The 27,495-nt window shown below is 35.3% G+C and overlaps 1 protein-coding gene across 3 annotated transcripts in view; it reads right to left on the bottom strand.

The window, feature by feature from the left end:
• Positions 1-238: 238 nt before the first annotated feature.
• LOC102801161 (allatostatin-A receptor-like) overlaps positions 239-27,495 on the bottom strand; it is a 93,596-nt gene continuing 66,339 nt past the window's right edge. For 2 of the 3 annotated variants that reach the window (XM_006825973.3, XM_085499703.1), the window contains 2 exons: positions 22,881-23,027; positions 239-2,879 (listed from right to left, as the gene is read on the bottom strand). In XM_006825973.3, coding sequence (XP_006826036.1) covers positions 1,680-2,873 — 1,194 coding nt within the window. In that variant the 5' untranslated portion in view covers positions 2,874-2,879; positions 22,881-23,027 and the 3' untranslated portion in view covers positions 239-1,679. Of the gene's footprint in view, positions 2,880-8,568; positions 8,675-22,880; positions 23,028-27,495 lie in introns of those variants that run through there. The other variant, XM_078006497.2, reaches the window with a different exon arrangement.

The following is a 27,495-nucleotide window of genomic DNA, read 5'->3' on the forward strand; positions in this document are numbered from 1 at the left end:
TCCACTATCCAACTTTATATATATGGTTTATATAACCATAGTGGTAAGAAACAATAAACGCAATGGGGGAGTGAGAAAGAGAGAGAGAAAGAAGCAAAATCTAGTCATGTTGCTGTCTGACTGTGAAATCTCGCCTGACATATGTTGTACCCTTGTGCCATTAAAGCTATTACTAGTTTGTGTGACCCAAGGCCGGTACAGGAAGCTGCACGCATTGTAGTAAATGAAAGACGAACAATTTACAACAGTAAAAACGACTTATTTTACGTTATTTTATTGACTTTTTGCTGCGACCGTTTAATGTGCTAAGAAGTAGATGGTAATTTAAAAACAAATTCATTTTAGATGAAATACCCTTTCCGGCAGTCAATTACCTATGCGTATGTACATACGTATATAGAAACATACGTGTTTTCATATGATTGTGTCTCCTTGCGGCGATATTTTGTACAGATTAAAGGTGCGAATATATACATTTATCAACAGCACCAAAGATTTATTGGTCAATATATATCACTAACGCAGAAAAATAATATAGTGTTCGAGTTGATTAAAACATTGTATAAAACAGCCGTTCTCATCAATTCAGCGAATACATTGAGTAATTGTATTACAGCTATGCGGCAAAGATACGTCTTTATATGCGAATGTGAAATATTATATAAAACAATGAGTTGTGACTGGGAAAATAGGTGTATAATATTACGATGTATTACACATATCTCACCCAGTATACGTTAATTAACAAAAAAACATGACATTTTCTGAAACAATAAAGAGTTTATTCCTCTATTTATATCTAAGAGTTATTATCGTATATTTGTGTACATATTTTTCTACCAACGTGGTATGCAGTTGTCAAAATGTCTAAACTATTTCAATAAATTGTTAAATGAAATGTACAGACACCTCCCTGCTGTTTTCATTTCACCTAAGCGGATTAATGAATGTCGCAGAAAACGAGCATACCGAGAATAGACAGTAAATATGGCAATCCTACATGAGTCTGTATATCCTTCCAAGATGATGATAATGATAAACCAATATGGTTGGTTGTTAGTTACAACCTCAATAGGGCTGTGAATACACCTATACACAATGAGTAAGATACAACGGCAGGGTAGTTGTTGTGAATACAATCGTGAATTCAATCGTTTTTAAAATCCATCTAATGAATTAGCATACAGGATAATGCTCTCCCACGCAGGGCGGCGGGGATTGTACTCACTTTGGTTGACTGTACAATATATACTGATGACAAATCTCAACAGACGAGGTAACACAGAATAAGATACTTGTGTATACTGGGTTAAATATAACATATATACAGGGCATAGGGTCTACTGACAACGTCTGTTTTTCAATAGTGGATACTTCTGTAACTGTCCATCCTCTTAAAAAAAGACGGATATTGACCAAAATATGATTACCATAAACATAAACAATAAAAGAAAGCTGGCTAGTCAAAGTTAAAAACAATCCTGGCGTCTTACTTGTTACATCATGGTCTATGTTCATATCATGGTTCAACCGGGTTGGTAAATGTCTTGGAAAAACACAGTCTATAACAAAAATCAAATCATTTTACATATGACAGTAGATAATTCGACAGCAACAGTGTATTATTAATATTATCTAAACGCCGCTGTTCAGAAGACTCCTTCTTTATCCGTAAATCTTCACCCTTCACATTTTTTGCCTCGGCTTCCCCTGCGTGTCGAGAGCGTAGTCATGGTAACCATACCATTCGCATCATTGTGGCATTCGTAGCCGTCTGATTTGGGCAAGCACGCTGTAAGGGTTTCCTTGAAGGCCTGACGGTACTTGTCACACAGTACATTGTATATGATTGGATTTGCAGCCGAGTTAATATACGTCATAGTGCGACATACGTTGAGGGAAACCGACACTGCTAAATTGTCCAATGAAAAGTGATCTTGATAAAATACTATCAGCGCTATCATTCGGTACGGAACGATGCAGATCAAAAACACCAACGTTGTTGCGAGCAACATGCGGATAAGTTGTTTCTTGGCTCGATACGATGCCTTGGCAGTCAACGATTTGCCGGTGGAGCGTTCGGTTTGGACTAACCGCATCAGTATCAACAAGTAGACACAAACCAGTAGGGGCAACATACACAGGAACAGAAATTGTCCAATAACGTAATACACGGAATAGAATTGACATCCGTCGGTGCCAAAGCACTGTCCGCATTGGGTAAATGTGGTAGACAAATCTGTATGATTGCTAAGAAATTCTGGCCAAGCTATTTTATGGGCTGTAGCTACTTTAAAACACAACTCTGGAATCATGTAAACTAGACAGAAAAGCCATATCACAACGCATATTATCACAACATTTTTTTTAGTTCGATATACACGAAACTTGATATACCATCTTATTGCAAGGTATTTTTCCAAAGCAAGAATGATGATCGTTATACAAGACACGGCGATTGTCACACCAGACAGGTAGTTAAATGCTTTACATCCGGCATTTCCCAGGGCCGTCCAGTCATTTAGAAGGGGTACTGACGCCGACGCATACATGTACAATTTGGGTGGCACTACAACCAATAAGAAAATAATATCCGCTATCGCCAGGTTAACCAGTAAGAGGTTGGTCACACTTTGCATCCCTCGACCTCGCATAAAGACGTAAACCGTGAGGGCATTGCCGATGAATCCGATGATGAACACTGCCGGCATTAAAACACACACGATCATTGTATCAGCACGCGAGTAGAGAAACTTATCCAACTCGCCAGCTGAAACGTAGTAAGTAAAGTTATCCATGTAATCGTACTGGCCATCGTCTTCCGCTATTACTGCAGCGCTAGAACCCGGAGTTGTATAATCCACTGTAGTCATGGTTATCTACAAATAAAAGAAAACGCAATGTAGTTATTACAGTAGATATAACACAATGCAGCGCACCTGTAATAAGCGAAATGCATGAAATTTATGTTCTCGTATTTGTTACCCAGTTGTATGTTTACACTTCCAGGTCGTACAGAGAAGCACCGAGGCAGTGAGTCTGAGTGTAGCAGACGGGAAACAAAGCTACGTCATTGTCACGTGACCACATTAAGCCCTAATACGAATAACGATGTATGATTGGATAACAGCTCATGAAACCTATAGACATTAGTCAAATCAGTTGAATTCGTCGCATTCACTAAAACCACTCACACAAATAGCGTGAATTTGAGCCAAAAATACACACAAAAATCTGCGTGAATGGAAGCTAAACTGTCGATTCGTCATCGACAATGTAAGTGTACACTGTTATCAAACCTAACTGTACATACGTTACTGAGAATGTAAGTGTACACTGTTATCAAACCTAACTGTACACACGTTACTGAGAATGTAAGTGTACACTGTTATCAAACCTAACTGTACATACGTTACTCAGAATGTATGTGTACACTGTTATCAAATCTAACTGTATATACGTGACTGAGAATGTAAGTATACACTGTTATCAAATCTAACTGTATATACGTGACTGAGAATGTAAGTGTACACTGTTATCAAACCTAACTGTACATACGTTACTCAGAATGTATGTGTACACTGTTATCAAATCTAACTGTATATACGTAACTGAGAATGTAAGTATACACTGTTATCAAATCTAACTGTATATACGTGACTGAGAATGTAAGTGTACACTGTTATCAAATCTAACTGTACATACGTTACTGAGAATGTAAGTGTACACTGTTATCAAACCTAACTGTACACACGTTACTCAGAATGTAAGTGTACACTGTTATCAAACCTAACTGTATATACGTTACTGAGAATGTAAGTGTACATTGTTATCAAACCTAACTGTATATACGTTACTGAGAATGTAAGTGTACACTGTTATCAAACCTAACTGTACATACGTTACTGAGAATGTAAGTGTACACTGTTATCAAACCTAACTGTACATACGTTACTGAGAATGTAAGTGTACACTGTTATCAAATCTAACTGTACATACGTTACTGAGAATGTAAGTGTACACTGTTATCAAATCTAACTGTATATACGTTACTGAGAATGTAAGTGTACACTGTTATCAAATCTAACTGTATATACGTTACTGAGAGTGTAAGTGAACACTGTTATCAAACCTAACTGTACATACGTTACTGAGATTGTAAGTATGCACTGTTATCAAACCTAACTGTACATACGTCACTGAGAATGTAAGTGTACACTGTTATCAAACCTAAATGTACATACATTACTGAGAATATAAGTGTACACTGTTATCAAATCTAACTGTATTTACGTGACTGAGAATGTAAGTGTACACTGTTATCAAACCAAACTGTACATACGTTACTGAGAATGTAAGTGTACACTGTTATAAAATCTAACTGTATATACGTGACTGAGAATGTAAGTGTACACTGTTATCAAACCTAACTGTACATAAGTTACTGAGAATGTAAGTGTACACTGTTATCAAACCTAACTGTACATACGTTACTGAGAATGTAAGTGTACACTGTTATCAAACCTAACTGTATATACGTTACTGAGAATGTAAGTGTACACTGTTATCAAACCTAACTGTATGTACGTTACTGAGAATGTAAGTGTACATTGTTATCAAACCTAACTGTATATACGTTACTGAGAATGTAAGTGTACATTGTTATCAAACCTAACTGTATATACGTTACTGAGAATGTAAGTGTACACTGTTATCAAACCTAACTGTATATACGTTACTGAGAATTTAAGTGTACACTGTTATCAAACCTAACTGTATATACGTTACTGAGAATGTAAGTGTACATTGTTATCAAACCTAACTGTATATACGTTACTGAGAATGTAAGTGTACATTGTTATCAAACCTAACTGTATATACGTTACTGAGAATGTAAGTGTACACTGTTATCAAACCTAACTGTATGTACGTTACTGAGAATGTAAGTGTACATTGTTATCAAACCTAACTGTATATACGTTACTGAGAATGTAAGTGTACATTGTTATCAAACCTAACTGTACATACGTTACTGAGAATGTAAGTGTACACTGTTATCAAACCTAACTGTACATACGTTACTGAGAATGTAAGTGTACAGTTATCAAACCTAACTGTACATACGTTACTGAGAATGTAAGTGTACACTGTTAACAAACCTAACTGTACATACGTTACTGAAAATGTAAGGGTACACTGTTATCAAACCTAACTTACATACGTTACTGATAATGTAAGTGTACACTGTTATCAAACCTAACTGTACATGCATTACTGATAATGTAAGTGTACACTGTTATCAAACCTAACTGTACATACGTTACTGATAAAGTAAGTGTACACTGTTATCAAATCTAACTGTACATACGTTACTGAGAATGTAAGTGTACACTGTTATCAAACCTAACTGTACATACATTACTGATAATGTAAGTCTACAATGTAAGTGTAAGAATATAAAATTTTGACCGAACCTCACTGCATCGTGCTTTTTCAGATGTCCTAGTGGTATAGCAGACAGATACATCAATATTGGTATATCAATTGTTAACAGATGTAAAATAAACTATTGGTTCGCATCAACACTATATAGGTTATGTATTACTAACACATTTAACGCATCATTAACACTTTCTGTGTGACGCGTGCCGGAAAGATTTGCCGTCCTGTACCAATTCAGTTAAAACAAAAAAGCGTAGCTCCATAAAGGCAATGGTGGTATATTTCTCGGTTATTTCACCTTGACATGTATTTTCGCTGAACCCTGTCACCACAAATCACCGTCTGGTTGATCGGTGTTTTTTTTTGGGGGGGGGGGCATTTGTAAGCGTACGGTAATGTAAGTCTATGAGTACTCGTCCACGACAGTAGTAGGCTATGGAATCGCAGTTGCACGTCATCGTTATATATTATAATGAGATGGATGATTAATAATCCTGCCATGTGACTATGAAATAGTTCACATCTGTTAGCTGCACTAATATGACACTTGATAGGCATTTTGTATATAACACTAACTAATGTATTCGTTACAGGTAGCATATTGTACGCTGATACGCAGAAACAGGAAATATCTGCAAATGAGCATACGCCGCCGCTGTTGGCGCTGTTATATTATTACAATAACATTCACATGGATTCATGAGATCATGTAATATTAACAAGTTTAAAGGAGGTGTTCGCGTTTGAGATAACGCATACAAACAACCCTGTTTATTTACGCTGTAGGCGGCGACCACAGCTCTGCATCTATAACACATAGTGTGTTTGTAATGCCCCTCGTATCACATGCTTCCGTGTGTATGCAGTATGTAAAGGGTATACTCCCGTTCCCTGGGATCACGTTGTACAATTACGAGACACTGCTGTCCGTATGTAGTACAGCCATAATTAATTCATTGTTGATCTGTAATACAGTACGCTAAGTAAAAATGAAACCATTTGTATGTCAAATTGGCATATACTTCACAACATTATCAGTGTGAATTACACTTATTTTGAATTTATGTCAGCTAATTGCAATTGTAGTATGTGTATTGAAATATTACTATGCCTAAAATGAAACTTATCAGTATTAAATAGCAATAATAATAATAATAATAATAATAATAATAATAATAATAATAATAATAATAATAATAATAATAATAAATGATTAGCGATTCATTATTAAGTGTACAGAATATTAGAATTACTAGTCCAACTATAGCTCTAGCTAACCTAAAAAATCTGTGAGTAGAAGTAAATATACTCATAACCAATGCCAAAACGTAATTTATTATAATATACAACTTCAGCAAGGCTAGCTTTTATCTGACGAAGTGTCAGTATTGTTAAAACGTTGGTTTGAATACATATGTCGAAGTTTGAGCGTAGATTCTGCTTAATTCACTACTCGTGAATAAGACTGATTTAGGAATTACGAAAAAGATTTAACACGCAGTGATTTAAGCGAAATACTGTCAATAATTCATCCAAACCGAATTATTGTGTTGAATTTCGAACATTAAATATTAACATCGGAATAGCTCGAAACGTTTCGGAACTCATCGGCAGAACCTTTTTACGGATTTTTTACCAACCACTATCACAGCTTTGGGGGTTTATCTATTCTGAGATTTTTCATAATCCGTACAGTGTTTAAAGTATGATATTATATTATCACCTGCCTGAATACGCCATTCCGATTAGTCAGAGCGTGTTTTTATTTAAACGCACTGTCAGCTTTTGCTTGCCACTTTTTGAATTTAACAAAGGTGTTTTAGAAATATACATGAAAATGTTTTTATTTACAACGATATTTTGGCGGGAACATGTGTGGCATTAAAAGATGAACCATTAGAAAGTAAAAATGAGTGGCGTGATAAAAGAAAAAATAGAATTTCAAACTCAGTTGACTCCTGCGTCGTTCAGTTTGTAGAAAGGTTAAACCAAACATGTTTAAGCCGAGTTCATCTCATCTGTCGTGACGATACAATTATATATATATATATATACGTGTGTGCCGAAATGGAGTGTACGATTTTAATGCATCATAGTTTTGTATCACCAGCTTGCTGAGATTTCACGCTGAAATTAGCTGACTTAATCCGCTATTTGAATTCCATGCAATATCGTTCATGGATACAATCTGTAACGCAACAATCACATTCAAAAGAAATTCGAGGGGTAGTAATATGACAATAATACAGAAGTTAAGTAATTTACAGAAAATCCTTTAAAACAATTAATTGAGCTGTTTTTCATTTGCACATTGCACAATTTCTCCAAGATACAACGATACTGTGTTAACACCGGAGACTTATAAACTAAGTGACTTATAGATATTTTGTGACACACACACTCACTAACTCTCGCTTTCTACTCGCTTTCTAGCCCTATTTTGCATTCGGTAATAAATATGTTGATGTATCAGAGTAAAATGATACAAGCCGCTGCATGTTTTGCGCAGAATAATCATCTTTCACATCAGATCGCACTATCATCCATTAAAGCATGTACACATTGCCTTTATCTCCGTATAAGAATATTCAGTTGGCGTCTCTCGCTCCAAGCCATATGTTGATATCCGGGAATAAAACCGAATTATAGAGATTCAAACAATTAAATGGGAAAAAAAACTACATTATGGTTTCACGACAACTGCATAAACCGCTTATCCACAATATGTACACAATACGGAAATAGTACTGTAGCTCGGCAAACACGCCAAGCCGCTTTACCGTACTGTGGCTATGGGCGGGAATTACTGCCAAGCATAACACACAACATTCACCATGCTCACAACTGATCGTAAACTCAACTGGTCGTTATTTTGTGTTTCAAGGTAAACGCCGCACTACCAGCGTACCAGCGTACTAACAAGTACAGTGGACACAGAATGAATGCGGACGGAAATTCAACTAATTTCACACAAAAAACACGCAATCACTCATAACATAAACAGTAGACGGCTACAAACTTACTGCTGACAATTACAATTCGTTACGACATTCTGCAATTAAGTGAAGAGAACACTTCGTTACCATGCACGCCTTGTCTCGTTAGCTCCAAACATAACCCCCTTACCTTGCTTAATTGTGTCAATAATATCCACCTATGTACGTGCAACGAAAAGTATGTTTAGCACAGACCCAATTACCGCACACACACACGTATACTAATACGTTGCCGCTACGATGGAAATGTGGCAAGGCAAACATCACGCACACTATGTTACTTGGTAGGCTGTTCCGTGTATTGCTGGTACTCCCCTTTGAAAACTGATACCTGGAAAGACGGTTGCGATTGATGACAAGCCGTGGATGGCCTTGAGTCGCATTAAAAGCTATTAGTTGACTTAATTTGAAGCTTATGTTCAACTTTCTTTCAGTATAATGATACATACTATTTGCCTGAATATTCCGTATGTATTGCACGGTGTAGCGCCAACTGTTATTGGAAATACATAACGATACATATAACTAAACAAACACAGGAGAGGCCGGACGTAATCGATATATTGAATTGCACACTTCTGTCAATGTACACACGACAGATTAGCTTGACAAAATCCCGGAAAATTACGTAATAATATTTCTTCTCCCTTTTTAAGGTTGTAAATAAAACATACAAATAGTACATTTCATAAATATGGCCTTTTTGGTTGCCATAGTGCTGTAAGCGTGAATGGTCACGGTAAATCGCGAGAGGGTCACGGTAAATCGCGAGAGGGCGCCAGAAATATATTTGTAATATGCCTTAATAACGTTTATGATGTTATTTTAAAATCGTACGGCTGAAAACAAAATGAAACAACACACCATTAAAATGAAAACAAACAATAAAACCAACCCTTGAATAGAACAGACACGCCAGACAAGAGTAAACCAGAACAAAAATTAACGAGAAAAGCGACAAGCGAACAGAATTAGGCAACACGGAAAGAGAAGAAAATTTTCATTCAGATTGTATCGGAAAACAAAATTTAAATTATGATATAGCTTTTTGGATTGATGGTGATGTTCGTGACATCATGCAACTTTGCATAGTTGCAATATACATCATCATATCATGTACGGAAATGTACATGTGGTGCGGGTACCCGATCTATGTAGTATCATCTGTCCAATGCCGTCAACACAGAACTCCCGTCATTCGTCTCGGATGCAAGTTACAATTAGGAGAGTTTACACTGTTGCATGAGTTGATGGAAGCCATTCAGTCAAATTACATGGCGTTCTCGGGGTCACTGAGTTCAAGGTAATTTAATTACACGTTCCAAAACTAATATAACGTTCATTAATGTCGAACCAAATTAATCACGATTTAAAACGAGTTATATATATTTAACGGATTAAACATATGCTGCAATGGAAGAGTTTAGTTTGATTCCACAACGTCATGGTAATATAGTATATAGCACATTCAATTACTACTGATAGGTAGAACTCGCCCGCAGTGATATTGATTTGACAAACCTTCAAGCAAAATAATTGTACACAACTCCTGGAATGCCTGGAATGCACAGGATTAAAGTAAAACCTATCACAAAGCATTTCAAACAAAATAATATATTATTCTATAAAATGGTTGTCACTCAAGCAGTGTACCGGTCCCATCTGCAGAATTGATCTGTGTTTGTAACGCTGCAAACTATATGACCTTTGATCTCATACATATATCACGTGTTTGAATGATTATCTCCTACTGCATATATTACTGTATGTTGTTTGATGGGGTCTGCTACAAATATCCGGTCATTATAACGAGCCGTGTGCTATATTTGTGTAATTCTAGGCGAATAGGCGGAGATCTCCTCTAATTTTCCTTTTTTGTATTCTACGTGAAATGTACAAATAATAAATATACACTGATACTCTAAATATTAATTAACATATAATTGTATTAATTACTTTTGTCAGTTCTTTTGCATCTTTATCGGACACAGTGCGTCGCGGGGTGATTTCGAAATTCCTGGATCGATAAATACCCGATTATACATTCACATTTACAGTAGATTTTATATTTGCTCACGAACGAAACCAAGACATTTCGATTGAAACATGTGTAACTTCTGGCTTACGCGTACAAAATTATAATTAGCAATGGTTCCTCTAACCATGAGGCGATTCTATTCGAAGTTTCCAGCGACCACTGCACTTTCAACCACATAGTGCATGAAATTAATAATAAGGTTTTTATATGCCGTAAACCTGATAATTCCCACGTGATCCCACGCTTAAAACATATCGCCATCACGTGCCTCATCACGTGACGATACATTTAGAGCTCCTCCTAACAGCCATTTTTTCCGTGTATATTGTAACAAATGTTAACAAAATAACGTCATGATGTTGTAATATATACGATATCATATATATACTCGTTATTGAAATGGCAACTTTGATGTAGGATGATATTTAAAACTTGATAAATGACGGTAGTAATCATCGTCCATTAATCATCGCTACAGTTAACATGTCCTCCTTTTGTAAAACTCCGACAAACGACCCTCCCGGTAAACGCTATAATCTGCTTCCCAAGATGTCTTAATCCTAATCTTCATTTCAGATAATATATGGCTAATCACAGTCCCTCTATAGAGGAACTGTGGGCTAATGATAAACGCTGGCATCACAACGATTAGATTATTTATCATTCAGATTATTGCTCAGTTTTCTTTGAGTAAAGATACTGAATACAGACAATCATAACATACACGGTCTTACAAACTACTGACAGTTAAAATACAGCCCACAGGGCCGACGACGTCACTATAACTACTACTTAATATCTGGTGAGTTTTGTGCGTGTCTTTGCATCCCTCGAGTTGTATTTTAGCACGATGTACGTGTGTTACGTTACTTCTTTTCTATAGAAGGGCAGCGGTCAATGAATGTGCCAATGACCTGTAAAAATAGCACTTCATTCATGTACATATTGTAGCAAGCGACATGTTGCTTTCAACCACCTGCTTAGCTCATTCGGTGGAGTCACATTCACACTGCCCGTCGATATGAAAATCGTTGATTCGAGAATCCGGGATGTTGATGCGAAAACAAAATACACAATTTTTAAATAGTGAGGGTAACGTTGGACTTTTAACTTGAGTGATGTGATCGGCAAATGGGTATCGATGTGAATAAAGACACTAGTGAACCGGTACTGTTTGGAAATGAAACATAAGAGTAATTTCCTTGTAAATGCTGAAGGAAAACCGTCCGCTATAAAATGTTAGCCGGCAGTTAGAACAATACAGACGAGCGAAAAAGACATTCAAACCTAATTCAATTGCAGGAGCACATGGCGTATTTCTGTGCGTTTCAGTGTTCCAACAAAAACAGTATGTATATAATCTATGCACAATGATACATCTAAAGAACAGGAAATTTCTTTTAGGATAAGTATTAAGAGTTTTCAAATCAAATCATCGAGTTATAAAATCGTGAAATATGTTTGAAATGACTCTACGTCTATTACGTACACGAATAAAATGATTACTTGATAATAATATAAATGGCGTCTGTGATTCTATAAGGTGACAAGTTGGAAGGCAATGGGTCAAACAAAACATCGATGTGAAACCTATGCTAATTGACACTATCTCGCGTGAAATCAGTCAGTTTCCGAAATGTTGCCTATTAAGTAATCAGGTTGAAAAGCACCTATTCCCTGAAAGCAGTAATCTTGCGAGTCAAGCAGGTCAAGGATGCTCACCACACACATTTTTGAGTAACTATGTCGGTCGATTGTATTTTGGAGCAATTACAAATTAAATTCGTTTTAAGTTACTTCTCTCGTTATTTACGAGTGTTCATTACTAAGAAAGCTAGCAACATTGCAAGACATTGATAACACATCAATCATTTTCTGTGGTAAAATGAGATTCGTCTATTTAAGATGTTTCAGACATTACTCGCACGACGAACTGGTTATGCTTTATTGAGGCCATATTTTATAGAGCTATTAAACATATTACCTCATGAATCGTTCTCGGGGAAATTAATCAATTTGTCCAGTTTCAAAAATCAGCTCGAGTACTATATTACATGACATGGAGGTGTTATCGATTTTGGTTGCAGACGTTTTCTTAACAATCTGAGGTAATGAATTAAGATTGATCAATATTACATAAGGGGGAACGCTATATACTACAAATACAGGAGAATTAATAGTTTGTGTGGGTATTATGATTATGATGAAAAATAATATACTCAAAGTCCTCTTGAGAATAGACCCAGATCAAGCACTCATGGCAACGTAGATATAGTAACTTCATCTTAAGTATCTGTTCGTTTAGATGTCATATACATACACAATTTAGCTATTATTATAACTCTGGTAAATTCAACCCACATTTACATTGTCAACTCCGGCAAATCACTTAGTCGTCTTATGTCATTTGCATCTGTCAAATGTAAGGTAATGTGATCCACTGAATAACCTCATTCGCAGAATAACATTCATTCTATTGTCTCTTGGTGTCGTCGTGTGAAAGAATTGGATATATACAATATCATCAACACAAATCAATATATAGCAAAAGTCACAGCGCGTCGTCTACAATGTGGGTCCCATGCGACGTCTTCAACGTTTGTGAAATGCATCACATCTGAAAATGTATTTAATTCTTCTATGGGCAGTATTCAATGCATTTATACTGTTCTCCCGTGTTTAATGAATTTAACCCTTGAAACAACCCCGGAACAGGTTTACAAATATTTTAATTGTTTGTTATTTATTAACCCCATACTCAACGAAGACATTTAATAAATAAAATGCTTCAATTCAATTCCCACACAATAGAGGATGGGCAATGTTCACATATGCCTATTTTCTATGTCAATGAGAAAATCACGTTCTTTTTACTATAATATACGAATAAGTTTAAATGGCTGACTGTCCTACGTTTTCGTACATTATATACAAACTATATTATTAATAATAGTATTATATATTGATGTACTATGTTTTATCAGGTTTTTGTGCAAAATTATTGTGATTTGTCATTTCTGCAAAATCACGATAAATTATGATATTCCTTACCCCCATATTTCAAACAGAAGCCACATGATTATCTAAGTAACGAAGTGATATTTAGCGGGTGTCTTATGTGGATCAGCATGAGTCTATTCGAATCACCTGACATCACTTCATGATTTGCCTATTTACGTAATGTTCTTTTTGATTGTCAGTCATTAGTTTGTGAGTCTTGGATTTGTGAATTTTCCGTTGATTGAATATCGTTTCCCTTTTTACTTCTATTTTACATCGTACCTCAGTTTGTACGTGTCAGATTACACAAAAATGGCACACACACACACTATGTGAGCAAGTGAAGATTCTTAGTTCCCGTATAGCTCAAATCATACCACGTGTGATAAAATGAAGAATCGAATTTCACTACCAGCCGAACATTTTTAATTGATCATTGACATGAACATATGCTAGTCAGCAAGTCTAATCCACTTATAATACTGTAATTCGTTACCTTAAACCCGCTGTTCTTAGTATTATGATATTTTATTATTATTTCGAAACCATGCAAGGATTATGAAACATGACACTTCGGGTCACAGTGCTCATATAAATAGTATATTATACAACGTAAGGTCAGGGAATTAAGGCAAACTAATTTCCAACAGCGGTACATTTATCTATTTATGTGGTTGACAATTTATAAGAGATGTCACTCAAAGTGATAATTGTGTTGAGAGAGTCAATACGGGAGGTTTGGGAGACATGGTACATATACAAAGTGTAGGATGATGGCTGAATTGTAGGCATATTGATTAATGTGGATTTGTATGCGAGGCATCATTGGCGGATTGAATAGAATAATAGGATATGAAGTACATCTGACCATTTTAATAAAACGTCTCAAGATGGTAGCACAGCAACCAAATAAACACAGCATTTGCAAATGGCTTGCAAGTTGAGCTTAAAACGTTATGTTTATATTCTACTGTAAGAGTTATTAGATTAAGGTCATTGTTTAGATATCACATCATCCAATAATGGCTCCAATCAATAAACGGATGGATACTTGTGCATTTTGACAAATATGGACTACCTAGTTATCCACTTTCGAAAATCGTCAACGATGAATAGATATTCATAATTGTAACGGGAATAGGTTTTTAAAGATGTCAATAATTTATAATAAAGATCAATACTTGTATGTTTATGTTGCTCAAAATAAGCATTTGTAAACTTATTTGTTTGTGTGTTTCATTCATGCCATGTTTTCGTAAGCGACAATGTAAAACATGGCGACAATTATTAGTGTTTGAATAGGGTGATATGTAACAGTTCGAAACAGTTCATGTTAATACGTCAGCAAAATAAAACAACTGTAATTATGTGCAATGATCGCGTACAGGTATGGATCACAGTAGGATGGTGCACTGTCTGCGAATCATAAAACGTTCCAATAAAAAAAGTCCTACACTAATTTGAATTCGCCTCAATCTATTTTATAGCAGCAATGCATTGTCACATATTTTTCTTTCATTTTGTAGTTCATAGCATTTTCACAAAGTCACGTGATATTCAGTTGTTATGTACTATTCGCACAGTATGACATAATTTGAACTATATAATATATTAGGTTCGTTATTTCAATCAATGTTGTGGTGAATTTGTTTTGCTTCTATATATTAGAATGCTTTGACATGCCTTACGTTCGTATGTGAATTATTGAAAAACAGAGCTAAAGTAACATCTTTGTAATCGCTGTTTCCGTGACCTTTTCCACAATGATATGGATGCAAATGTATGGCACATCCAACAAGTCTACAGATGACGAGTGACTGGAGAAAGATATATAGTCTAAAATTGGAATTCGCAACAACTGAACCGTGACATATCTATAAGAGTATTAGCGTGCAATATGCTCTCGAACGCTTGTTAATCTGTCCAAGCGGAAAACGTGTTTTACGTGTGACGTCGGCAACTGGTAAAACAGTCCACTAATCATGTTAAGAATGTAAACAACACTACAAATCATTCTCCGTTCAGTCTCAACATTATTGAAAACAAAAAAAACAGTGAAACCAGTTTTGTTTAATTTTGTCATCGTAGAAAATCATTGGGTGTTAAAAATGATGTATTGTTCTAAAATACTGCATCAATAAAAATGAAACAAGAAAATCGTGTACACTGCGCCAAATAAACAGCTGATAGTCTAGAGTACATTGCATGTGAATCTGTTATCACTTAATGATATGTTCTTATATGTACTAGCCTTGAAGTCTCTGTTCGATACAAATCATATACTTATATTTCCAAAATAAATATTGTCACTAGTGATCCATCAAAACAAAATATTTCTATCTCTCTAACACAAAGCGTTACGGACTCTTAGATTGTTGAGACGGACGTCACGCCAACTCAATTCGGCGGACATGGAATGAGAATAGTCTACGACCTTATACCTGTCCAAGAAAACAAATTAGTGATATTATCAATAGTTAGTATTAATATCCAATCCAGCAATCAGATACGCTACAGAAGTGTAGACAACTAATTAATTTAAGTGCATACAGTATTACATCGTACACACCTTTTTCCATTTGCAATTTCAATATTAGTTGCCAGGCGATCATGTTTATCACTGATAGAAAATGCCGTGATGCATATACGATGTATCCTGTGGCATTGAAAGCTAATGATTAATCATGCAGATATATATATCTGGTGGGTAAACAATCTAACAAGCGGAGTCATAAGTTATGTCAATTACGTTGATAGCAAAGTCAGCAAAAGAAGTAAGAAAACGTTGCTCACAGCTCAAACTACTGTAATCAACCCAATTTAACTGTAGCGGGAAAGTTATCGAGCGCCATTTTCATGTGTTGTGCTTTACAATATAGTTTCAATGAACGTGGCTAGCTGATTTGATAAGGCATACATTGTTATCACATCGTGATCGATTGGATATTTTCTAGTATTTGTGATGACAATAACGCAATGACATGATAATACGTACAAAACCCAATGTGTTACAGTACTTCCGTTTATCAAACAAATAATCCTGTATCTATATATATTGATCTGCATTACGTTGCTTTTTTAATAACAAAGATGGCTTTGAATCGCATATATATGCGTTTATATATTCATTGTTCAAAATGTTCGATTTTCGTCATCTTGTCGAGCTCTGTGTATTAATAGTCGTATACTATTATGTAGGCATCATGCAGCGACCTTTGGTCAGGAAATCGTTAAACTTCACTAAGAGCTTCAGACCCACATACACGGTTGAACCCTGCTCAATATTTACTACCGTCCGATAACTTTCCCTGACATGTTCATTGCAAGATATGGATGTGGTAAATATTTGGGCTATGTTGCTGTAATTCGCGCTTCACATAAAATTCAGAATTATATATTTTATTAGAAAAATCCAGCAGTGACGTCAAAACGGGAAATAGATCGTACTGGCTGTCGAGATTATCGGACATGGAGTGGCGAGCCCTACTGCATGAAACGATTTTGCACTCGTTGTAATATTTGAAACAGATCTTCGATTCTGCTTTCTATTCTAATACAATTTGAAATATACATCACAATAGCGTAAGCGACACGACACAAATAGTGCATTTCTGTCTATTTTTATATGTGAAAATGGTATTAATCCAACCTTGCTTGATACTTTGTATATACGTCACTCACTCAACATCCAAGACCTAATGAAACAATTTTTATTATTAACTGTATTTGCAGTATACTGTATAATTGACATAAAAACACAATATAAAAAGATTAGGGATCAATAATTAATTAAATAACCTTGTTGTTACCTTTAATGATAACGGTGATATGTTAATAGTGGTATTATTATATAATGAAGTAGATAATGTGTATGTGAGGGGGAAGGAGCGCCAGTGCGTTTTCAATGTTTCGTGGTTACTGTTCGAACGCGAATAAGTGTAGAATATTAGTATCATCAACGCTCGCTATGACCTATGACAGAATAGTCTTAGCGTGGGTTTAATCTAGGTCAGGTACAAAGCGTTTAATTTGAGTAGACTGGAGATTGTGCCAAGGTGAATGTTCAATCAATTTAATCTAAGAAAACGATATAAATTGTTAAAACGTTCGGCTCGCAGTCAAAGAGAAGCTCAGTGTAGATTTTTGTGGCATCACCAAGGTAATATGAATATTAAGTGTATTCAGTGGCGCATTTGTTCACAATTCGCTTCAATTCGCAATTTTCGTCAGTAGTAACCTTTACGATCACCCAGTGGGATTGGCGCCATACTCTGACCAAATGATGTTTGGGTAGGATATTCATATTTCTGAGGAATAGCTACCGCAAACATAAAATCAGCAATTAAAGTTGAAACTATACTATGAACTTTGTATTCAACGTTAAATATATATATATACACATACGTAATATTTGTGCGAGGATCTCAGTGAACATTTCAATGGACTAGACAAACATGAAAGCGAAATTAAAATTTGTTATGTCGTTAAAATACTAGTTTTAAGTAATATAAGTAATATAATGACACGTCTTTCAACATTTTAAGTTACGATTACTTAGTAACACTTGAGTAGCTAGTCTGGATACTCCTGGTTTTAAACAATACTCATATTTCAATTACTTGCTCAGTCTTGATCGGTCGTATTCGTTTACGACCCTATTCGTCGTAGCGAGGGTTCGTAAACGTATATTAACATTTACTGCATTCATAAGTTAAACTTTGATAGAAGTAAAGCATTACATCACATTAAATTTCATTAAAATAATGAATATGGTAATTCATTTGTATTCGAGCGTTCAAACAATAAAAAGTTTCACGAAACAACAGTGATACATACTTTGTGTATTCTCAAACCTGTTCACATTCACAAATGAGACCCTCTGAAACGCTATTTCCTGCATTTTGAGTAGCAAATTTTGCTGAAATACAAGGGTTTCAGCTTGATTTAGGGAGCAACACTTCCAACATTTGTTTGCGGTCGCCACCCTGTGCCGCCACCACTGCTATGGTAAACATCGACCATTGAAATCGGAACTTGTCGAATATTGTGTGTAATCCTTAGCAGTTGGCATCAAAACTGTATGTACAACTCTGTTGCTGATGTGACAGATGTATGTAGGAATCATAAAGTCAAGCTACGACCTTTATAATCCCGCCACCGTCTACAACATTTATCTTAAATAAGGACGAAAAATCTAAGAACCGCAACTAATTGCCTAGCAGAGAATTGCATGCCATTTCATCGTTCCAATTCAACTAGCCACTGCCACGGAGCTGAAATTTCTTGATTCAATTTGGTGATGTACTTCAGTCTCAATTTACTTTTCGAGTAAAAAGCGTGCTAGTCCTTTCTTGTTTATATCTTTTGCAGCCAATGTGTTTCCCCTGGCAGTACTCGGGCGACAATTTGTTATCTTGACAATGAATGATTTCTCGCATTATATTTTCAAATGTTCCCAAATGTTGTGAAACCAAAGCTGGGAATGCATTTACCTCGTAATGATTTGGGAAATCTCTATTCTCACGGTGGAACTTAAGGTCAGTTATTAAATTCAGTATAATTTACCCACAATCAATAAATGGGTTTTATGTCTTCCACGTTACTGCATTTTGACTAACCAGCGTAACAATATTGGGCATAAGGTGTAATAACAAGGGTCGGCAAATGTCAGCATTCATCTTCATGGAAACGAGCAAGTGTTTTTCCTATTTACTACAAATAAACCACAGACAGACCAAGCTAGTTATTCCGTAATCAATATGGCTCCCGTGCTAGGCACACTCTTGTAAAAGTACACTTGTTGAGCTCTTAGAACATTGACAAGGAAAATATCGTTGGGTCTGTTCTTCTAAGTCTCGGCAAGGAATTATATCTTATTTTCGCATTCACTTGTATTGTCTAAACCTGTATGATATGGTCGTGGAAACCAGTTGCTTGTCTATGTATGCGTAAATAATTTGTTTAATTAGATGGCAATGAATCGGAATTGACTGATATTTGAATTATTGTGCCACATGGTTCAATTTTAGGCCACTGCGCTTTATTATCCCCGCATATCTATAATATGTGGGCGAATTTCTGAAGGTCAGTTATGTTTTTTTAACAGTCTGTATTTCAGTTGTCTACCTATCTAACTAGGCTTTAAGCAACACTGCCCAATCATCAAGTTTAATGAACTAATTTCCTGGTGTTATTCTCTCAGAACATTGAAACCAAATTCACTCATTTTCACTTAAGATTGGTTACGATTAAGACTGAGACAGATCAACAGAGAGACTGACCATATGTTTTCGACTTTGAATTAGCTAGATGTTTGAATTATATCAACGTTAAACAAACACGCTGTGTAAACCTCTATACTTTATGACCTGGCGGCGACATACGTCTCATAGTCGACTTAAGAATTACTGTTCTCTTTGTGGATAGCAACCGACACACGTATCAAAACTAAGACCATGCCTCGTAAATACGGTATGAGTTTAAAAGCACTGCAATGAAAGATCGTTACGGTTAATAAACCAACATGGATGAACATTCTGTGGCTAGACTTGCCAAAAACTATCTTTATCTTTATGTGTGTGTTGGTCACGTAAGAAAAAATGTCTCCGCCAAATAATACCGCATGTAATAAAATAATATCGATATGATATATAGCCATATCATAAGGAAGCATATTGAATACACACCTGTGTATATTATGGATATCAACACCTGGTACGAAATAAATAAGGTAGCATTTAGTTTGCACATTCCGTGCTTTAGTTAAATAATTTATTTATTTATTTATTTATTTATTTATTTATTTATTTATTTATTTATTTATTTATTTATTTATTTATTTATTTATTTATTTATTTATTTATTTATTAAATCAGCCATTCTGAAAATTTGTAAATAAAACTGTGCGTGCTAGAACATGAAAGCTAACTAAAAATCAGGTTACAATATACACAGTACACTACTTAATTGCGATTTATATCAAACGAATCGTATTTATACTTTGTCTGCAAGCAACGTGTAAATGAAGTGGTAAACTAATAGGTATGACGTCATTAAGACTGTTAGAAAACAAGGATCCGTGATTGTCATAATTAATTTTGAATACAAACAAGTTTTGGGGTTGACCCAACAGTGGGGAATCAGTCTACCGAATGTCCTTAAAAGATGTAAATATCTTACAAAAACATTGGTGCCTTATTTGTTTAATTATTTTAAGGGACATAATTTCCAGCTTTATTCAAAGTAATTCAGATATTTTAGTATAAAAACAAATGTCTCATCGCAAAAAAAGTGCTGCATTTAGACGTGAATAGATTTATAAAACATGCAAGATAACAAAAAAATCTTAGCTGGCTTTTGTCCAAGTATTTTGTACAGGTGTCTGTCAAAAATTAATGATTCACTGAGACAAATATGAACTGCCTCATTGTGTGACTACTGTATTATATGAAAAGTAAAAAAAAAACACCCTTTATGAATAGCTATCATGTTGCAAGCTCTGCTTTGTATGCAAATCAACTTAAATAGTTAGTGGAGGGAGAAGTCAACAGTACTGTTGCCTCCTGAGAATCTACATCTTCAAACACTGCAATCTTTGAAGTGCGTTTTTAAACTAGTATTATAAACTATATCATTCTGTTCTAATAGCTGAAACATATTCCTGTGAGTTTTCATTTGTCGAATGAACTGTTTGTCAAATACAGAATACATATATTTTAGAACAATTTTCTTTTTAAAATGTGGATGAAATGTTTTGCTTTCTTTGTATTTTTATGTATTGTTTTTGATTTGATAACTTTGAACTAAACAGATTTTCTATTAGCTTCAGATCTTGATCAAAGTTTGGCACCCAGTTCATAGGAGTGCTTATATTGATTTTCTGACATCTTGTTTTCTGGAAAGAATTTATTGGTAGGTTTGCAAATGTGTATACGACTGTGCAATTTCTCCATGAGTTGGTTTTGAAAACCAGTATAGGATTCTGAGATACATTACCAAGGATAGTATTACAAGATAAATCATTTGCTTCATTGAACACATACAACAATGCATATTTCCACTGAGATCAGTGACCTTTGATGTGTATCACCAGTGATCAGTCAAGTAGAAACAGTCATAATAATTTATCAGATTTTCTCAATTGTTGCATGATATTTTCATACAGGACATATGTTGTTCAAACTCAGGGAAGACTTTATACTGATGAATAAGGTGACCAAGTTTGATGAAGTTTGGAATAAAATTAGTAAAGTTATTATGCACACAATAACAATTATTAACGACGACGACGACGACGACGACGACAACGACAACAGTGACAACAACGACAACGCCAGACAAAATTGTTCCCTTAATATACCGTTCCCTTCCATCTTTGATGGTACGGGCAAGGTAATAAAATGTTATGTATGCGGAGTTTTTGGTCATTATTAATTTCGCTCCCAGTGTGCATTAACTGGATAACCATTTGTAAGATTGCCCATAGAATAGCATTCAGAAAAATGTATTGATTACAAAAAAAAAAGAATGACGGAATGACGACACAAGAATGAAATAATAAGATTATCTGATGGATAATTTAATGGATTAAATTGTGTGCACTTCGGATAACTTTAATAACGGCGCTAATTAAATTCGGGGTAAACATAATAGAAACATACAATAGCCACCGACTGTACTTCAATATTGTTCGTGCTGCATTGTTAAATTACACACCTGGCATGGAATAAATCATGTATTTAATATATTATATGTTCCAAGTGTATAATGAAGTAATGTTATTAGCAATCCAATATGCCGGTATTACTCTGCACTGAATCGGTGTGTTGGCAGCGAGAGAAATGAAGTATTCACCATTGAATGTTATTGTGACTGTCAGACGTAATTCATCATCACATCCACACTGTATCACCTGTCTTCACAACGCACATATAACTGCAATCTTCATCGGTCGCACGTCTCTAGGTGTGTTCAAAGAAACACCGAATATCCCGAAATGATACACGGTATTCTTTAGTGGTTGAAAATAGGACATCGGCGATGTGATACAAAGGAAACCACGAAGATTATAAACTTTAGAGTAGATAACAGCAGCTATCATGTCGACGACGCCATATGTAGAAAGCTCAATTGGTCAGGCTTTCTTGCGGCAAATGCTTTTATCAAAAAACTAAAAACTAGATGCATGTAACGCATCTATAAAATTTGTTTGCAAATTCGAACCAAAGTACATCATTTCATGCCAAGAATTCAGCCAAGGTATTTTAAGCACTTAAAGAGGAAATGTGAAAAACCTTGCCCGAAGGCATAGATTATGAATAAAATGCTTTTTTTAAGTGGCAGCGAAACGACTTGATCAAAGAAATTGCTAAAAGGAAAAGCCTTGGAGAAGGATGATTGCTTACCGTGCATGTATTTTTTGTCAGCGAAAATAATCTCAATGGTATCTTATCACAGATCTTCACGAAGCTGCATTTCGAAATTGAAGAACGGACGTGACATTCAGTGATGTGTAGTGTCTGATTATTAGACGTTCGTCATGCCAGATGAACCTGTAAGGTGAAGAAGGTAAAGCGTGACTTAAAATGGAAACACTTGAAATCTTCAAGTGTGAATACTCGCTTTTACTGTGCCATCATTAGTCGCATTATGCACTGTTAGAAAAGTTCATCTTCTGCAAGGTGTGTCGACAACAAATCTATCGAATATCATGTCAGTAAAGGGTAAATATAATGCAATAATTTCCTTGGATAATCCCTTGTATGCCTATATGTTCATCTGTATTATGAAAGAAATGATAACTGAACTAAGGGGTCAATTTGGTGTTAATCAAGATCACATTTTTTACATGAATCCCGGTGTGGTCGACATCATAGTCGATATGTTATTTAAAACTATCTAATTTCACAGTGTGTTTTATGCCATCTTTCAGTCACTGAATGACTTGAGTATTACCAATTGTTTGCAATAATTATTCAGCTCCAGCTATTGATAAAAACTCACCAGAAAATTTATGTTAAGGACGCCATTTTGTCTCGATAGTTAATTATGTAACTAAGTTACGCTTTAGTTAACCCCGACTGGCATATATTATCGATTTCGGCGTTAACATACCTAATGGATGCTTTAATGCACAATGTGAACGTCTCGAATACATCCATAGAGGATTTACTTCAAACTCAACCATTTTACTGCAAACTGGGAATACACACAATGAGGAGAAATGACTGTATCATCTCAGAACGAGGCTGATCTGACGCCGACCCTTTCAGGTGGTTGACGAAACAGAAATAATTCATCAAGCAAATAATCCAATGAATAAGCCCCGTTCAGACTGGCTACGTTCATTTGGTGTGAACATTACGGCTATCTTACTTCACTGCAGCTATGTAATTAGCGACAAGTTGCAGAAGACACGCCGATATTAGATTCGAAACGTGCTTGCGTGGTTTCCAGTGACTTAGAATGACTTCATACGAGGGGTGAAGATCTTTAAATACATACTAATGAAAGTACATAAAATAACCCATGTACTCATTGTGTGTACTTATTGGTGTCGTAATATTTGATTGCAAGCCACAAAAAGACGTTTTAAAGTATGGATATTCAGTATATTGTAAGTAGCGGCCCGAATCACCTGATCACGAAGTATAGACCTTATTTGGAAATGGCTTTCGAGATCTCTTGGAGATCGAGAAAGACTGGTGACTTGTTTCACTCCCCCAATTTGTTTTCAATTTTAATTTCGTACCGCAATCGTGTCCACTGTTCCAAGATACCTTATATCAGTTTAACTGGGTTGCCAAACAAATTTACTCTGGCGCAATGATCTGTACGTCGGCATACGACAAAATGCTACTGAAAAAAAAGCCATTGCTTGTAGCGTCTAGTCATTTTGATTGGTTACTTAGGACAACAATTACCAAATATTATCTATGTTGTCGCAATATTCAAAGTATATTTAGTCTGGCGCAGTGATCTGTACTTTGAAATCGCATGTGATTAGAACATATATCGACATGAAAAGTAGCATGGGTATGACGCAGTGATTTTGTATTTGTTTATGTTTTATTGATACGATTTTCACGCGACCTATGCATCACATGTAAAATGTATTGTCTGTTCTCACAAAATTTGAACGAGCTCAGTGCGAATACTGTCGGGCTTCAACAAATATAAACGCTTCTAGCATGTCTCAGTACGACTTAAATTGTTTGACTACACAAACTCAAATATATATGATGTATATAAGTATATTCCTTGTAAGTACATAATAAAAATAAATTTGCTCCTGCTAGGCCAAGCCAGGTAAAAGTTCGTGATAATAATATAAATCGACATCGACTACATCTTGGCAATGAAATTAAATGTGTACTTCCCGTCCTTCTGCTTGGTCTTTACGTTGTGCAGTTTGGTAGCTCTTGTTTTAATGTATGAATATATCGGCCGATATTAGATGAGTTTTGGATTGAATAAGCAGATTACAATGACACGGGCTAAGAATTCTGAAAAAGCAGTCTCTGCATCGAACTCCGTCTTGCAGTTCAAGACTCATACTATTTTGTATCAACTTTCCCCCATGTACGCGCTCCACTCTACTTTATAACTTAAACTACATCATTGAAATGGGTGTTATTTGTAACCATTTCCGTTGAGTCATCGTCTTCATAAGATATGACAGTCACACAGCATGGCATGACGGTATGAACAGTAGGTGATTTATGTCAGCAAATAAGCCATGTATGTATCTATTAGGGCTATGTTAGGATGGAACGCTGACAGATTATTCCGAACCGTAATTACTTAAATTAACTCTCACAGTACGACATCTATAGTTGGAGTATCTTTTTGTTTCAACCTGCTGGCAGATCAAAATTAGTATTTCAATTGAAAGGTTTCTCGAGAGATTTACTGAATCAAATACACACAATGTACGTGGAACACCTATACAGATAGCTTATAGCTAGTCATATACTATATGAGTGTCTGTAACCGATATATTCATTGAAATGTTGTTTTCAGCACGTGGAAACCTAATCTAGTGAGATAGTTTGAACATTCCTGTTCGGGAAAGCTATTACCCAAACCGTTTTATCCAATATATTTTTTTGTGAAGAAAAATGCAAATAAAATTATGGTGAATATATATAACATAGTATTACTGAAGGCATTTTGAAATATATAAATAAACTTTTTATAAGACGCAATTTATTTGTCCTATTTTAATAATTAGTACGCCAAACACGGTTAAGTGTTGCACTTGGCCATGTGTTTGAAACATGCTTTGTTTCGTCATTTTCAAAAATAATTGTACTATGTAGTGTATTATCGAATAGTGAAACAAATCATTTTATTTTAGCCATTTATTTTCTGTAAGCTTAAAATTAATGCTGAATATAACTAATGCATATTCACTCTAATGTATCGACTACTGTTAATTTCATAAAGGCACGCGTTTCTATTTCGAAAAGTTACTTAGAAGAACGATTACCATATGTTGTCTATTGTGTTGTATTGTATTATCGTAATCTTTGATTTGCCAGGACGCAAATTCGAACCGAGAATTTCAATTGGATAAACAAGCTCATCTCTATTATCACACTCACATATCTAAATGGAATGTTTTCATTTACTTTAAATTACTACTTTGCCAGTTTTCTCTTTATTTAGTCATTTTTTAACAAATGAGGAATTGAAAACTTTACTGGCTCAACAAATTCAGACAGACAAACATACCCTCTCTCATTGTTTACGACATATCTCCGACTTATTATTGGACTGCGCAATCATTAATGAGAACCACATTGTCTGAGCTATTCCATCAATGATCGTAACCCCCTGCGTTCGTCAGGATTAATACGCGGCGTTGTGTTTAAATTCAGAAGATGCAATACGTTTGTCTGGACCCGTACGCCCATACCCACTGTATGCCAATCTAAGTGTTCAGTTGTTAGTACATTTCAAGATGACCAATGACATGACATCGACACATACATTGCATTTGGAAGACTAAACAGTCATTAATAAGGACTGGTTGTCAATTGGTGACGTCATGGAAGATATTCACCATTTTTGTATAATGTTCTCCATGTGCATGTATTCCCACGATGGTGACTTCAATCACTAATGAAATATATATGTGCATAAATGGACCATCAGCTCAGCACATTGTTGAAATATTTCTTATAGATGTAAACCTCTATAGCGTGTACTAGACTAATCAACATCTTGTAAAATCAAGAGAACCTTACGAGTAGCGTATGTATGTGTGACAATAATAGTAGATATCGCGATGTAATAAACAGACTCTATGTGCAGTACACAGAACGTGTCGAGACACGTGTGGTGCCTGTATTCTAGACATGATCGATATTCGATAAATCTTGGAGTTAGTTTTTTGTGAGAAGACTCCAAGATGTCGCCTCGTTGACTATTTACAGTTATTACCACATAAGTTGAATATACACAACATTCACGTATACTTTGTGATATTTATTTGTATTTAAGTATTCGAATACTACATAGTCCAGTAGACTATTGCAATGCTGAATTCACACTGATTGTAAGCCAATTTATTTGAACGGTCCACTTGGTAGGATTATGATTATTCTCAAAATATAACTAAATGCTTTGGCGTAAATCAAAAGAAATTTCATTTGTGATGTTATGTTTGAAATAACCCCAACAAGAGTTTCAAGATCATAACATTTTACTAGCGTACTGGGAAATACATGGGCGCAGTACATACATGCATACAGTGGTACGCACCTGCTCATATTGACTACCACTACGACTGTTGGCAGATTAACGTATAGTTGTAAATCCTTTAAACAAACCATATAAATATGAACTCTATAACAAAGTTAGTGAGCATTCAAGCGAATAAATGCGATTATGAGATTATTATTTCTAATGTTTCACAAAGCGATCACTTGATTAACCAGCTGAAGAAGCGTCTATATTAGCAAAAATACTGTTAATATAATGATTGTATCTGATTCACATTAACGGGCGGTAGTC

The sequence above is a fragment of the Saccoglossus kowalevskii genome, chromosome 5, assembly GCF_978046115.1.
Source record: "Saccoglossus kowalevskii chromosome 5, keSacKowa6.1, whole genome shotgun sequence".
Classification (NCBI taxonomy): domain Eukaryota; kingdom Metazoa; phylum Hemichordata; class Enteropneusta; family Harrimaniidae; genus Saccoglossus; species Saccoglossus kowalevskii.